At 49.4% G+C, this 15,940-nt stretch overlaps 1 protein-coding gene across 2 annotated transcripts in view; it reads left to right on the top strand.

Annotated features, from left to right (window-relative positions):
- Window positions 1-15,361, top strand: part of DOCK1 (dedicator of cytokinesis 1) — a 359,613-nt gene extending 344,252 nt beyond the window's left edge. For both annotated transcript variants that reach the window (XM_071564200.1, XM_071564199.1), the window contains exon 52: window positions 11,552-15,361. In XM_071564200.1, the coding sequence (XP_071420301.1) occupies window positions 11,552-11,647 (96 nt within the window). In that variant the 3' untranslated portion in view covers window positions 11,648-15,361. The remainder of the gene's footprint in view (window positions 1-11,551) is intronic.
- Window positions 15,362-15,940: the final 579 nt, after the last annotated feature.

Raw genomic sequence — 15,940 nt, 5'->3', positions numbered from 1 at the left:
GGCATGTCAATGGTGGTGTTCAAAACATCAGGTTTTACTCCTTCTATGCATTTACTGAAAATCCCTCTGTTCCCATCCTTCCCTCCATAGTTGTTCCCCATGGCTGGATGGTTTTAGGAAAGATTTTCCCTTTTCCTCTCATTTCCATCAAAGCAGACTAAACTTTTAACCCATTTCCCTAGTGGCTTTCTGAGGGACCAGCTCTGGTTTGTCCTGAATTCAGCCCTCTAAGTGGAAAATTCCAGCCTGTGCAGCAGAGCTGCCAGGAGGGATGGCTCAGGAATCCATGGCCAGGAAGAAAGCTGAGAAATTCAAATCAGCATTCAAATTTCTTGAACTCCTTCCTGCAGGAGCTCCAGAGCAGTCAGTGCATTTTGTGTGATATACTGTAAGGTTCAGGTCGTGGGGGTGGCTCAGGATTGCTCATATAAATTCAATTTTTAGCTAAAAAAACCTTAAACAACAGTGAGGAAGAAAATGCCAGTAGCCAAGGGGTTTTTTTTTCCCATCCTTGTGAGGCTCTTTGAAGGGGTTTCCACTCCAGGGACAGATGTTGGGGAGTTATGGTGTGACTTCCAAATGCCATCTTGCTGTGATGGTTGGAGACAACTCCTTGTGCATCTCCTGGACCTGCCACGAGCAGCATTTCCACATCATTAAATGCAGCTTCATAAAACAGTAGCAATGTGCCCCTTTGGTTTCCTGCAAACTTTTAGTTTTGTTCTTTAAGCCTTGATTTTTCAGACTCATTTTTTTTTAATACCTTTTGTCATTGTAGGTGCCAAACAGACCCCATTTTTTAACATGCAGTGTTGAAGGGCCTCAGGATTGGAGCACAACTAAGAAATGCAATCAAATATAGGATACATCTCCTCCAAAATTTATATCTCCTTGGCTACCTCTCCAAAATTTGCATCTCTTTGGCTTCCTGTCCAACATTGACATCTGATCTCACTGTCCAAAATTTGCATCTTTTGGGCTACCTGTCCAAAATTGACATCTCTTTGGTTACCTGTTCAACATTGACATCTCCTTGGCTACCTGTCCAAAATTGACATCTCTTTGGTTACCTGTTCAACATTGACATCTCCTTGGCTACCTGTCCAAAATTGACATCTGATCTCACTGTCCAAAATTTGCATCTTTTGGGCTACCTGCCCAAAATTGACATCTGATCTCACTGTCCAAAATTTGCATCTTTTGGGCTACCTGTCCAAAATTGACATCTGATCTCACTGCCCAAAAGTTGCACCTTCCTTTCTCACTGCCCAAGATTTTCTTCAGCATCTGTATTTTTATGAACTTGCCAAGGTGAGGGGATGCAGTCTCAAAGTCTGGAGGAAGGATGCAAAGCAGGTTGCTCACAGAGCCACATGTATCAGTTCTAGAATTCATTTAAAAAAGGTTTCTAATCTTCTAACAATCTCTCTGTGCCTTTATTTCATCAGCCTTGTAGGAAGGAAGCTGTTAAAGAACATAAAGCAAATGAGTAGTGCTGGAGAGGAAAGATCAGATGGGTAAATTCTTATTGCTGCTGTGATTAAATCCCACTCCATGGTTTTAATGCCTTGTGTTTCCTGGGTCAAATGGCTCCATAATTCATAACTTGATCATTCTCTACCTACTAAACTGAGCAGCTTTTAAATTACCCCAGCTCTGTATCAGTGAAGAAAAATCAGTAGAACATATTAGAGATAAGATTATCATAGTGTGGCTTTTAAACTGGAACTGCCTCCTTGGGTGAGGAATTAGAGGGGTTTTCACTCTGGTTGTCTTGCAGGGGGTTAGGGAAGCCAAATGCTGGAGTGAACTGAAAGGGAGACAGCCAGAAATGCCCCAGATGCTTCCAAACTGCAGGCAATAATGGCAGGCAGGTCCTGTCTGACCAGCCTGACCTCTTTTTACAATCAGGTGACCCACCTGGTGGATGAGGGGAAGGCTGTGGATGTGTCTATCTGGACTTCAGCAAGGCCTTTGACACTGTCTCCCATAACATACTCCTGGAAAAGCTGGTAGCCCATGGCTTGGACAGGTGTACCCTCTGCTGGGTCAGGAGCTGGAGGGCCCAGAGAGTGCTGGTGAATGGAGCTGCATCCAGCTGGTCACCAGTGGTGTCCCCAGGGGTCTGTGTTGGGTCCAGTCCTGTTTAACATCTTTATTGATGATTTAGATGAGGGGATTGAGTCCATCAGCAGCAAATTTGCTGATGACACCAAGCTGGGAGGGAGTGTCGACCTGCTGGAAGGCAGGAGGGCTCTGCAGAGGGATCTGGAGAGACTGGAGAGATGGGCTGATTCCAATGGGATGGAGTTCAACAAGGCCAAGTGCAGGTCCTGCCCTTTGGCCACCCCAAGCCCTGCAGCGCTCCAGGCTGGGCACAGAGTGGCTGGAGAGCAGCCAGGCAGAGGGACCTGGGGGGACTGAGGGACAGGAAGCTCAACAGGAGCCACCAGTGTGCCCAGGTGGCCAAGAAGGCCAAGGGGATCCTGGCCTGGATCCAAACTAGCGTGGCCAGCAGGCCCAGGGCAGTGACCCTTCCCCTGGACTCTGCCTTGGGGAGGCCACACCTTGAGTGTTGTGTTCAGTTCTGGGCCCCTCAGCTGAGGCAAGAGATTGAGGGGCTGGAGCGGGGCCAGAGAAGAGCAACGAGGCTGGAGAAGGGACTGGATGTGGCACTGAGTGTCCTCTTAAACACCTCCAGGGACAGAGAATCCAACATGTCTTGATCCAACCCCACTGTGATCACCAGCCCAGGGCACTCTGTGCCCCACTCTGTGCCCTGGGCTGGTGATCACAGTGGGGTTGGATCAAGGGTTGGACTTGATGATCTCAGAGGTCTCTTCCAACCCAAGTGAGAAGAGCAACGAGGCTGGAGAAGGGACTGGAGCACAAGTGCTGTGGGGAGAGGCTGAGGGAGCTGGGGGTGTTTAGCCTGGAGAAGAGGAGGCTCAGAGGTGACCTCAGCACTGTCTGGAACTGTCTGAAGGGAAGTTGTGGCCAGGTGGGGGTTGGTCTCTTCTCCCAGGCACTCAGCAATAGGACAAGGGGGCACGATGGGCTCAAGCTCTGCCAGGGGAAATTGAAGTTGGAGAGCAGAAAAAACTTCTTTGCAGAGAGAGTGCTCAGGGATTGGAATGGGCTGCCCAGAGAGGGGGTGGATTCCCCATCCCTGGAGGTTTTTCAGCTGAGCTTGGCCGTGGCACTGAGTGCCATGATCTGGTAAAGGGACTGGAGTTGGACCAAGGGTTGGACTCGATGATCTTGGAGGTCTTTTCCAACCCAATCCATTCTGTGATTCTGTGATTCTATGATTTAGTGTCTGAGGCAGCAATCTTAGATTATTTGGAGTCTTACCTTGTCTCCCTTAAGTCCTTTATTCAAATATCTCATTCCAATTTGCTGATTGTCCCCTACTCTTTGTTAACTTCTCTATATATTTTCTTGCACTGTGTGATTTGTTCTGCTAAAAATGTTCTCAATAATATATGGGCACATAAAAAAAGAGAAGTCTCTGACTCCTGCAAGGATTATTATTACATCAAGGGATTCCTTTAGGCACTTACCATTCTTTATGGGTTCATCCTCACCCTGGCATACAAATCAACCTCTTGCTTTGCATTCCCAGCGAGAAGGGAGCTCAGAGAACAGAGGGAAAGGAGCACTTGGGTTTATGAGATTGGCCATAACACTTGCTAAGGGTTGGATAATGGTTTGGATGAGGAGATCTCCATCAATAAAGGTAGAACTTGGATGGGAGGGATGGTGAAGGAGCAAGGAGCAGAATGGCCTCATGTGGTGCTTGGTTTGACTCTCTGGGATCCTGTTGGATGGGGATTGCTCAGGCTGGTTATTCAGATGTAAATGGAATAATATGCTGAAATGTAACACACAGAAGGAAGAATCCAGGGGGATTTTCCATGTGTTGCAGTGGGTGTGCTGCAGTGCTGAAAATCATCTCTTGTGTCAGCTGCAGTGAGCAAAAAGTGACCTTGAAGGCTCCAGCAAAGGTGTTCTCATGTGGACAGGGACAAAGAGGCTGAACCCAGCTGTGGAGGCAGCAGGAATTGGGGGACACTGCTTGAGGGTGTGCCAGGCAGCTCCAGGGGAGGGGCAGCAGCATCTCTGCTCTCTGGGGCCACTGACAGGACCCAAAGAAGCAGCTGGAGCTGAGTCAGGGAAGGTTTAGGTTGGATGTTGGAAAAAGGTTTTACCCAGAGGGTGGTCAGGCACTGTCCCTCCATCCCTTGTCCCCTGTACCTCTCCAGCTCTCCTGGAGCCCCTTTAGGCTCTGGAAGGGGCTCTCAGGTCTCCCTGGATCTTCTCTTCTCCAGGTGAGCCCCCCCAGCTCTCCCAGCCTGTCCCAGAGCAGAGGGGCTGCAATGGTCTGATCTCCTCTAAGATACCCACCAAAGCACTTCCACATTGCCCATTTTGGGGGATCATTCACACTGCCAGGGTGGCAATGCTTGCCCAGGGCAGGTGGGAACACACCAAGTGCAGGTCCTGCCCTTTGGCCACCCCAACCCCTGCAGCGCTCCAGGCTGGGCACAGAGTGGCTGGAGAGCAGCCAGGCAGAGGGACCTGGGGGGACTGAGGGACAGGAAGCTCAACAGGAGCCACCAGTGTGCCCAGGTGGCCAAGAAGGCCAAGGGGATCCTGGCCTGGATCCAAACTAGCGTGGCCAGCAGGCCCAGGGCAGTGACCCTTCCCCTGGACTCTGCCTTGGGGAGGCCACACCTTGAGTGTTGTGTTCAGTTCTGGGCCCCTCAGTTGAGGCAAGAGATTGAGGGGCTGGAGCGGGGCCAGAGAAGAGCAACGAGGCTGGAGAAGGGACTGGAGGTGGCTCTGAGTGTCCTCTTAAACACCTCCAGGGACAGAGAATCCACCATGTCTTGATCCAACCCCACTGTGATCTCCAGCCCAGGGCACTCTGTGCACTCTGTGCCATGGGCTGGTGATCACAGTGGGGTTGGATCAAGGGTTGGACTTGATGATCTCAGAGGTCTCTTCCAACCCAAGTGAGAAGAGCAACGAGGCTGGAGAAGGGACTGGAGCACAAGTGCTGTGGGGAGAGGCTGAGGGAGCTGGGGGTGTTGAGCCTGGAGAAGAGGAGGCTCAGAGGTGACCTCAGCACTGTCTGGAACTGCCTGAAGGGAAGTTCTGGCCAGGTGGGGGTTGGTCTCTTCTCCCAGGCACTCAGCAATAGGACAAGGGGGCACGATGGGCTCAAGCTCTGCCAGGGGAAATTGAAGTTGGAGAGCAGAAAGAAATTCTTTGCAGAGAGAGTGCTCAGGGATTGGAATGGGCTGCCCAGAGAGGGGGTGGATTCCCCATCCCTGGAGGTTTTTCAGCTGAGCTTGGCCGTGGCACTGAGTGCCATGATCTGGTAAAGGGACTGGAGTTGGCCCAAGGGTTGGACTTGATGATCTGGGAGGTCTTTTCCAACCCAATCCATTCTATGGTTCTGTCATTCTAAGTGCCTCTCCACAGAAGGATTCTTCCAATCCCTTTCTGTTTGCTGAGCACGAAGGGCTGGGGCACAGGCACAGGAGACTCCAAGAGGTGATGTACAACAGTGTTTAAACACTCATTTTGCACCAGTTACCTGCCACATTTCCCACCCAACTTTGCTCCCTGGATCAAACAGCCCCTTATCTTCAGCTGCCTGTCCTTTGGCTCCCCTCAGGGCAGGTGGTTTGTCCTCTCTGCTGCTGCCTTATCCCCTTGCTCGGTGGGAATGTTCCCGTGCCACGACCTGGCACCGTGTTGGCATTTCTCGTGGCACAGATGATTCCTCACTGCTGCTGTCAGGGCTGCAGGAGCATCTCAGGGCTCAGCATCTGAAAGCATTGCCAGGCTGAGAGTCTATTTACATCCCACATCTCCTGCTCCTGACCTAATTAGATCCATTAATCCTTCCAACTTAAAGTGCATCTCGTTGGATCTCCGGAGCTTGTCGTGCCGATGGCCACGGAATTTCAAAGGGATAAGAAAAAAGGAATAAATATTGTGCAGTGCCACAAGGACCAGTTTTGGAAATCAAGTTTTGTTCGATTTTTTTTTTTGTGTGTGTGTGTTTTCTGAATGAAAAACAGTTTTGCTTCTTCAGAGGAGGAAAAAAAAATGCATTTTCTCATCTTCTGTAATTGATTTTTACTCCATCCTCAACAGTGAGTTTGTATCTGGAAAAGAACAGAGACAAATGTTTTTGAACCTGATTCTTTTCTGTCTGAAGGGAAGGGAAAAAAAAAAGGGCAAACAAATGGGAGCAATTTCATGTTTGAAGCAGAAGGAACAGATTGTTTCTGTGTTGCAGATGTGCCTTTTACATAAGGTTTCTTTTCCCCTGAGGTCCCCATGAGTCAAGGATTGTGCCCAAAATAGGTCAGGATGTGAACCAGCCATCTCTGTCAGTGGCAGGAAGGGAAAAGATGCTCCAGGATTCCCAATTAACCACTGAGAGACAAACACCAACTCGCCAAAGCTGCTCTTAATTAACTGTAAAAGCAAAGAAAACTCTATTTTTATTTTCAAGTTTCTAAGGGGAAGAGCAGCAAAAATGAACTTTATGAGCCTGATAATGATTTGCTGAGTGTGGTGTTAAAGGCAGAGGGGAAATGTGCAGGATTTTGTCCTGTCCTGGAATAAAAGGGAGGATGTCTCAGCCCTGGGAGGGGTGGTGGGATTTGCATCTGCCACGTTTTGTGGTGCCAATTCCTCAATAATGTCACCCCAACCAGCCTCACACATCCTCCTTAATAGATGCTGTGGTAGCTTATTATATAAATGAACATGTGCTAAATTTATCCAACTTTCTAATGGAAATTGTAAATTCAATTATAATAATTATCTACCTATCTCTGTTATTTCTTTCTGCCTAATTTGCTTGCAGAATGTGAGCTCTGGTAGGTTTGGAGCCTGTTATTTATAGCCTATATATTTAGCTTCTTCTCATTGTATCTGTTCTTGGGAAACAGGTTTTCAGGGCTGATTTGATTGTTCTCTGATCAATATGAAGGGCTCATTTGGTGGAGAAATGCCTTTGATCTAATTGAATTGAGAATTATTGCCAATGGAGTGTTATTTAAATTCCAAATGGATTTTCACAAATGATGCTATCAGCAGAGTTAGGGCTTTTTTGTTGGTTTTTTTTTTTTTTCTGGTGATAAATATGAAGTTAAGGAGATCATCTGAGAGCAGAGCAGAGAGGAGAGTTTTATATTTTGGGATGGTTTTAGAGGGGAAACTTCTTGAGTTGTGTGCTGTTTTAAAGGTGAACCAGCAGGGGAAATGAACTCACCACGAGAGAGATTATAAGTCAGAGCTAAAATTTAATAATAATATTACAATAACAACACTGACACGAAAGGGAAATTGCTTTCAACTCATAAAACCCCAGCAGTATAACCCAGTGTCCTGGGGCACAAACCCAAGGGGGTTTGTTTGCCCTTGTGCTGAGACCCCTGTGGCTCCCCCCAGTCCAGAGCAAAAGGAAATGAAAAACCTGTTGGTGCAGGTGAGGGCTGTGGTCTGGGTGAGAGCGGGGATCTCCTCCTGTCAAGGTCCTGCTGCTCCTCTGGATCCAACGAGAAGTTCCCAAGGTCTTCTTACCCACCACTTATGTACCCTCAGGGAGCACTCAGTCCCTACACCTGGGCGGGGACTCACACAATGGGTGATTAACTCTGGGAGCCAGGGGGTGTTGAACTGTTGATGGCCCATGAGCAGCTCCGCCCCCTCAGGCTGGGTGTGAAGGTGATAATGGCTCCCTGGGCAGCTGCTGCTCATGGCCCATTGTCCTTGGGGAATGAATAGAGGGGGTAGAATACACAGCTTTGATCATCCCCACACAGGGTTAGCTGGTCCCTCCTGCTGAACTAGGACAAGTTGTGAGGGCATCTCCATGGGCAGTTGTTGGGGGTTGTATGTTGATGTTCTGCAGAGCACCAGCAGCTCCCAATGTTTGCCCAGAGCCCCTGCTGGGGACAGGGCTGTAATTAAACAGCTTCTCAAAAGGTTTGAAACCTTCAGATCCCAACTGACAATCCAGCTCTCCCTGAGGTGCCCCTGTAGGGATTCAGGAGTTGACATGCCAAGTGTTTGCTCAGGCAGAGGGAATATTTCCCAGTTCTGCCTGTCACACCTCAGGGGCAGATTGGAACTGAAAACCAACCAGATCTTCAGTCTGGCATTTGGTACAATTAAATTCTGACATTATCTGCTTTTTCATATCAATCTGTTGACTTGGTTTTCCAACTGGGAGGTCATCACATCCCACTGGAAGTTGGGAATACATGGAGAGACCTGGACAGATCAGAGGGCTGGGAATCACCAACCATGGGAAGTTCAACAAGGGGAAGTGCTGGATTGTGCCCCTGGGATGGGGCAACCCTGGATGGATGGATGGGTGGATGGGTGGGTGGGTGGATGGATGGATGGATGGATGGATGGATGGATGGATGGATGGATGGATGGATGGATGGATGGATGGATGGTTGGGTGGAGGGATGGATGGATGGATGGATGGATGGATGGGTGGATGGATGGATGGATGGGTGGGTGGAGGGAGGGAGGGAGGGAGGGAGGGAGGGAGGGATGGATGGATGGATGGATGGGTGGGTGGATGGATGGATGGATGGGTGGGTGGAGGGAGGGAGGGATGGATGGATGGACGGCCAGATGGATGGACTGGGAATGAGGTGCTGGGAAAGGGCCCTGGGAGTCCTGGTCAGTGGACAGTGGGCCTCGACCAAGCAGTGCCCTGGAGCCAGGAGGGACATCCCTGTCCTGGGGGGCATCAGGCCCAGCAAGGGAGGGGATTGTCCCACCCTGCTCTGCAGTGGGGCAGCTTCACCTGCAATGGGGGGACACAATGGAAGGAGAGACTGAGCCATTGGAGAGTGTCCAAAGGATGGACACAGAGATGGAGAAGGGTCTGGAGGGAAAGTGTGTGAGGCTGCTTTGGAGCCTGCTCTGGAAAACCAGAGAATCATCTGGGTTGGAAAAGACCTCAAAGGTCATCGAGTCCAACCATTCCCCCATCACTGCCAGGGCCACCACTGACCCTGTCCCCAGGTGCCAGTGTGGGTGCCCCTTCCCCAGGAGGGCAGGGGAGCACAGCATTCCAGACAGGGCATCCTGTAGCTCCCAGTGCCTTGCTCTTGGAGCAGAGTTCCTCCTTCAGCAGCAGATTTAACCAAATCATTCCCAAAGTGCCAGCTCAGGAATTCTGTAGCCAAAGAGGGAGGTGGGAGCAGGCACATCCCTCAGTGGTGCTGCTGGAGGGGCTGGAGAACAAAGAGACAAACTCAGGGCATGGCTTACCTGGTGCTGTTTGGGATCCCTCTTCATTTTCCAGCAGGGAGAGCTGGGAGGAGGGAGAAAACTTGTGGAATGCATTGGAAAGTAGTTCTGTCCAGGTGGGACACAGGAAAAATATTCCAGGTAAAATCCAGCCTTCCTGGCTCAGCCACTTTGCAGCCTTTCATTTCTCTTCAGTCTGTGCTTGGGAAAACTGTCTGGATTTGTGGCTTCACCTTCTTAAATCCTGCTTGGAACAGGATGTCTAGTTACCTTAAAGGCACTTTTCCTGAGAAAACTCTTGGAATAGATTGGAAAGTAGGTCTGTCCAGGTGGAATACAGGAAAAATATTCCAGGTAAAATCCAGCCTTCCTGGCTCAGCCACTTTGCAGCCTTTCATTTCTCTTCAGTCTGTGCTTGGGAAAACTGGATTTGTGGCTTCACCTTCTAAAATCCTGCTTGGATTAGGGTGTTCATTTACCTTAAAGGCACTTTTCCTGAGAAAACTCCTGGAATGCATTGGAAAGTAGTTCTGTCCAGGTAGGAGACAGGAAAAATATTCCAGGTAAAATCCAGCCTTCCTGGCTCAGCCACTTTGCAGCCTTTCATTTCTCTTCAGTCTGTGCTTGGGAAAACTGGATTTGTGGGTTCACCTTCTTAAATCCTGCTTGGAACAGGGTGTTCATTTACCTTAAAGGCACTTTTCCCTTCTCTTCCACATCTCTGAAAACTCCCAGTCTCACTCCCAGTGATGGGGTTGCAGGAGCATTAGGAGGAGAGGCTGAGATGTCCTGGCATCACCCTGAGCCACTCAGTGTTTTGGGACAGCACCTTTGGGTGGCTTTTAAAAGGCAGAGCCTTGTTTCTGCTGCATTCCACGTGGCTCCTCAGGCCCAGGATCTTCCTGATGCTGAGGAATCAGGAGCTGCTTTGGCCAAGCAGTGCCTGCAGTGGTGGGACTGTTCCTGCAGGGGGGACCAGGGAATTCTGGTGGGGTTGGTGCCTCTGGGGCTGTGGTGGGAGTGGGTGGGACCACCAGTCAGTGCTGGGTGGCTGAGGCAGGACAGGGACAGCGAGACACAAACGAGGGGGATGCAAAAGCATCATTAGGCTTGGAGGAGAACAACAGGCAGGGGCTGAGGAGAAGGAGGATTTGGGGAAAAGCAACCCCTGACACCCTGAGTGCCAACTGCTGTGTCCTCAGGCTCCTCCTGGGACAGATTTCATCACATATATGGTGTAACATCATAAAAAAATCTTCATTTCCACAATGACTGTTTTAAATTGGTCCATTAGTGGGTGATTCTAACTGGGGGTGCTTTTCTGTTGGGTGATACATGGAGTGATTTAAAATATGCCTCTGTGAACAGTCTGCACGTCTGTTTGGAATATTTTAATTATAACTGTGTGATCGTAAATTGCAACTTACTTATCTCCTTAAATGGTTTTAAATTGTTTCCCTTTTTTTCTTTTCTTTTTTTTTATTTTATTTCTGTTCTAAATGTGCAAAATCCAAAACATAATGGAAAAGCAATGAAGCTGTTGCTCCAGCTTGGTTTTTAAGCTCTGAGTGCCTGGAGGCTGAGGGCAATCAATACACACCAAGGAATCAATATCCTATCATGATATAAAGTGGGGAATTATAAACTTCTCCAGTGCTTTGGAAAGATTTTTCCTGAAATATTGAGCTAATTAATCCTGAACCCTCGAGAGATTATTTTTTTTTCATTGTCAAAAATAAAAGTGAGCTTTAAAACCAGTAGCTTGGGTGTGCACAGCAGGGAAGGTTTTGAGGCAAACTGGTTCTCCCCATTGTCAGAAATAAAAGTGAGCTTTAAAACCAGTGGCTTGGGAGGATTTTGAGACAAACTGGTTCTCCCCATTGTCAGAAATAAAAGTGAGCTTTAAAACCAGTGGCTTGGGAGGGTTTTGAGGCAAACTGGTTCTCCCCATTGCCAAAAATAAAAGTGAGCTTTAAAACCAGTGGCTTGGGAGGGTTTTGAGGCAAACTGGTTCTCCCCACTGTCAAAAATAAAAGTGAGCTTTAAAACCAGTGGCTTGGGAGGGTTTTGAGGCAAACTGGTTCTCCCCACTGTCAAAAATAAAAGTGAGCTTTAAAAACCAGTGGCTTGGGTGTGCACAGCAGGGAGGGTTTTGAGGCAAACTGGTTCTCCCAGTCGGGGATGAACGTGGAATTGTTCCCAAACTCCAGCCATGGCTGACAGGATGTGTCCCATTGGTTTCTTGCAGCACCTGCCACCTCCTCTGCCCAGCAAGACTCCACCTCCTCCACCTCCAAAGACCACTCGGAAACAAACGTCGGTGGACTCTGGGATCGTGCAGTGAGCGAGGCAGAGGCTCCTCCTGTCCAAAGAGAGAGCTGTAACAATTCATCCCCCCCAGTATTTTCTGCTCTGTAAGGTTTACCTCATTCAGGTGTGCAGTATCTAACACTTAGTGCAATGACTCTAACTCTGTAAGAACTCTTTTCCTGGCCATGGAACCCACACTACAAAACTCCCCTTTTGGGGCTCATTCCCTCCCATAACTTGAAAGAAATCTGGATTTCTACTTGAGGCCTGGAGGCATCTACCAACTGACAGTACCCTCTTCCTCAGCCTTCCCCCTGTCTCTGAGCATGGTCAGGCACAGGGCTGGATCTCAAAGGAGGGCTGGTTTGTGCCTGGAGCATTCAGGGGGCTCTGGGGTTTAAAGAGAGCTGAGGTTTTTGTGCCTGTGTACAGGAATCGATGACAATATTCCCACTGAAGTCAGTGCACGTGGAGAGGCTTCACAGGGAGGTGAAGGTGCTGGAGGATTTCCCCAGATAACAGGGATTTGAGCCCAGGGCTGAAAATCAGACCCAATTTATCTGTGAAATGTGCCCTCTCTTTAATTGGTCTGTGTTACAAATAACCTGCTTTGGTTGGCTTGGCCTTGGGGATCGAGTTTGAAATCCCTGGGGACAGGAGGAAAAGTGGCAGCAAAACCTCAGCCCTGGACATGAGGAGAGCAGACTTCAGGTGCTCAGGGAATGAGGGAGTGAAGTCCTCTGTTAACATGTTTTTGCAGGTGCTGGGGCCCATCAGTGCCTCTCACTTTTCAGACATCACCTCCTAAAGGCACAGCAGCAATTCCTGAATGTTGTGAGTCAGGCAGGAGAGGGCTTGGCTGAGCAGGGATCTCCTCTTGGAAATAAGGTGGAAAAGGAAGGTGTGTGGCCAGTGGAAACAAGTCAGGTGACATGGGAAGAACACAGAGATGCTGCTCATCACTGCAGGAAGGTTTGTGTGGCTGAAGCCCAGTTGGAGCTGCCAGAAAGGTGGGGGACAATACAAAGAGTTTTTTCGAATGCATTGATGGCAATAAGCAGTGTAGAAATACCCAGGATTGGAATGGGCACCTCCCAAACAGGGACAGGGACAAGGCAGAGGGAGTTTAACCCTTTCTTTGCCTCTGCCTTCAACACAGATGAGGGACCAAGGGGGTCTCAGAGCCCTGAGCTGCAGGACCATGTCTGCAAGAATGACCAACTCCCAGTCAACCCTGAACTGTGTGGGATCTGCTGCTCCAGCTGGATCCCTACAGATCTCTGGGGCCTGATGGGATTCACCCCAGAATCCTCAAAGACCTGCTGATGTCATCACAAAACCTCTCTCAGTGAGTTCCTGGTGGCCTTGGGAATCCAGGGAGGTCCTGTCTGACTGGAAGGTGGCAAATGTTGTCCCAGTTTTCAAGAAGGGCAGGAAGGAGGACCCTGGAAACTCCAGGCCTGTCAGTCTCACTTCAGTGCTTGGTAAAATCATAGAAAAGATTATTCTGGGAGATATTGAAAAATACCTGGGGGAAAATGCAGTCACTGGTTACAGCCAGCACAGCTCCAGGAGGGGAAGGTCCTTCTTATCCAACCTGGCTGACTTTTATGACAAAGAAACCCACCTGGTTGTCCAAGGGAAGCCAGTTGATGGAATCCTTTTGGATTTCAGTAAAGCTTTCCTAGTTGTCCCTCCCAGGATCTCCTGCAGGACAAACTGTCCATCCCACAGCTGGACAGACACACCCAGTGGTGGGTGAGCAAGTGGCTCATGGGTTGGGCACAGAGGGGGACAGTGACTGGGGTGACATCAGACTGGTGTGGCCTGTCACTAGTGGGTTCCACAGGGCTCCAAATTGGGTCCTGTGCTCTTCAACATCTCCATAAATTGATATCACAGAATCCCAGACTGTTCTGAGTTGGAAGGGACCCACAGGGATCATCAAGTCCAACTCAAGTCAATGGCCCACACTGGGGATTGAACCCATGACCTTGGCATTGTTACAACCAAGTTTTAACCAACTGAGCTGACCTGGACACAGCACTGGGAGGGACACTGAGCAAGTGTGACACAAGTGACACAAATGTGGGAGGAGCTGTTGAGTGCCCCAAGGGCAGGGAGGCCCTGCAGAGAGACCTGGGCAGCTCAGAGGGCTGGGAATCACCAACCATGGGAAGTTCAACAAGGGGAAGTGCTGGATTCTGTCCCTGGGATGGGGCAACCCTGGATGGATGGACAGACTGGGAATGAGGTGCTGGGAAAGGGCCGTGGGAGTCCTGGTCAGTGGCCAGTTGGCCTCGACCAAGCAGTGCCCTGGAGCCAGGAGGGACATCCCTGTCCTGGGGGGCATCAGGCCCAGCATGGCCGAGGGAGGGGATTGTCCCACCCTGCTCTGCAGTGGGGCAGCCTCAGCTGCAATGGGGGGGCAGTTTGGGGGTACAATGGAAGGGAGAGATTGAGCCATTGGAGAGTGTCCAAAGGAGGGACACAGAGATGGGGAAGGGTCTGGAGGAGAAGTGTGTGAGGGCACTGAGGGCACTTGTTGTGTCCAGCTGGAGAGGAGGAGACTGAGGGGACACCTCATTGTGGTCTTCACCATCCTCACGAGGGGCAGTGGAGGGGCAGGTGCCAATCTCTTCACTCTTGTAACCACTGACAGGACTTGATGAAATGTCTGGAGCTGTGCCAGGGCAGGGACAGCACCCAGGGAATGGCTGGAGTTGTGCCAGGGCAGGGTCAGCCCCCAGGGAATGGCTGGAGCTGTGCCAGGGCAGGGACAGCACCCAGGGAATGGCTGGAGCTGTGCCAGAGCAGGGACAGCACCCAGGGAATGGCTGGAGCTGTGCCAGGGCAGGGACAGCACCCAGGGAATGGCTGGAGCTGTGCCAGAGCAGGGTCAGGTGGGATCTCAGGGAAAGGTCCTTCCCCAGAGGGTGGTGGGCACTGACCAGGCTCCCCAGGGCAGTGGGCACAGCCCCAAGGCTGCCAGAGCTCCAGGAGGGTTTCGATGATGGTCTGGAGCACAGGGTGGGATTGTTGGGTGTCTGTGCAGGGCCAGGGGTTGGACTCCTCATGTTTCCCTTCCAGCTCAATGTCTTCTGTCATTCCATGATTCATGGGCTTGATAAAATTAGTTGTTGGTGCTCAGCCATTGCCATGTCCCTTCAGTTGGATCTTCTGGGTGTCCCCAGGGGTGGAGCAGGGAAGCTTTGGAGCTGCCAGAGGGGCATGAGGGAAAACAGAGTAGGCAGGGAGGAGACTCCTGGGCATTCTGAACCTGAAAGTTGAGTGCAGGAATGGGAAGAGCTTTTTCCTCTCTTTAATGTGTAATATTTCCTGTTGGATTAGGATGAACTGAATGGAATCACTTTGTCCTTGTGCCATCATTCTGTACAGCGTTTGTATATATGATGGTTTTTGGAATGTTTTCCTTTTTATGGTGCCTGCTTTTCATGTAATAATGGATTAATGTGCCTGCAAAAAAATGCCTTATGTATTTTTAATTTCCTAATTACTGAAAGTGTAAAAAAAAAAAGCTTTTTTTTCAGGTATTAAGCTCTGAGAAGTATCAGACAATGATGGGATGGGGCTTGGGGAGGGAGGAAGGAAACTAACTTTATACTCTAGTGTTTTTTATTGTCATCACATCTTTGTTTTTTACTATCTACAATCTTTTTACTCTTCCAGTAGGTTGTTTTTAAATATACCACTGACTCAAAAAATAAAATACTATTTTAAAACCTTATCTAAGCAAATGAATGCATTTCCTGGGTATTTCACTGCAGGATTTCAGGAGCTGTTACACTCCAGAGAGAGCTACGTGTACACTTAGTTTTTTTCCCAAGTAATTGGACCAAGGGTTGGACTCGATGATCTTGGGGGTCTTTTCCAACCCAATCCATTCTATGATTCTAATTTTGGGGGGAAACTCAGGATAAAGCTGGGATGTTTCCTTGTGCTGATGTGATTATTCCTCAGGTGGGAGCTCAGCACTGGAACCCCCATCCTGCATGCTGGCCATGTCCATGGTGATGGCTTATGGATCTTCAAGTTATCTGGGGCTGAACACTTCAGAAAACAAATGAGGTTTGGGTAATATTTTCCACCTCAAGTACCTGCTACATGATGCAGGTTGGAGGCAGAAGTGACTTTCCAGAGCAGTAAAACAACACTGTTGTTGCAGAGGCAGAGAAATTGCCTTTCTCATAAGAAGTGGCTCCAACGGTCAATTAGATATTCTCATATTTTCGCCTTAAACCACCGTGTCACTTTGCATCAAACAAACACACTTTGCCTCGCTGTAAAATCAGCTCCCAGAGCATCT

This window comes from Pithys albifrons, chromosome 9, assembly GCF_047495875.1.
Source record: "Pithys albifrons albifrons isolate INPA30051 chromosome 9, PitAlb_v1, whole genome shotgun sequence".
Lineage (NCBI taxonomy): Eukaryota > Metazoa > Chordata > Aves > Passeriformes > Thamnophilidae > Pithys > Pithys albifrons.
Note: the sequence above shows the minus strand (reverse complement) of the source record. Positions and strands in the feature narration are given on the sequence as shown.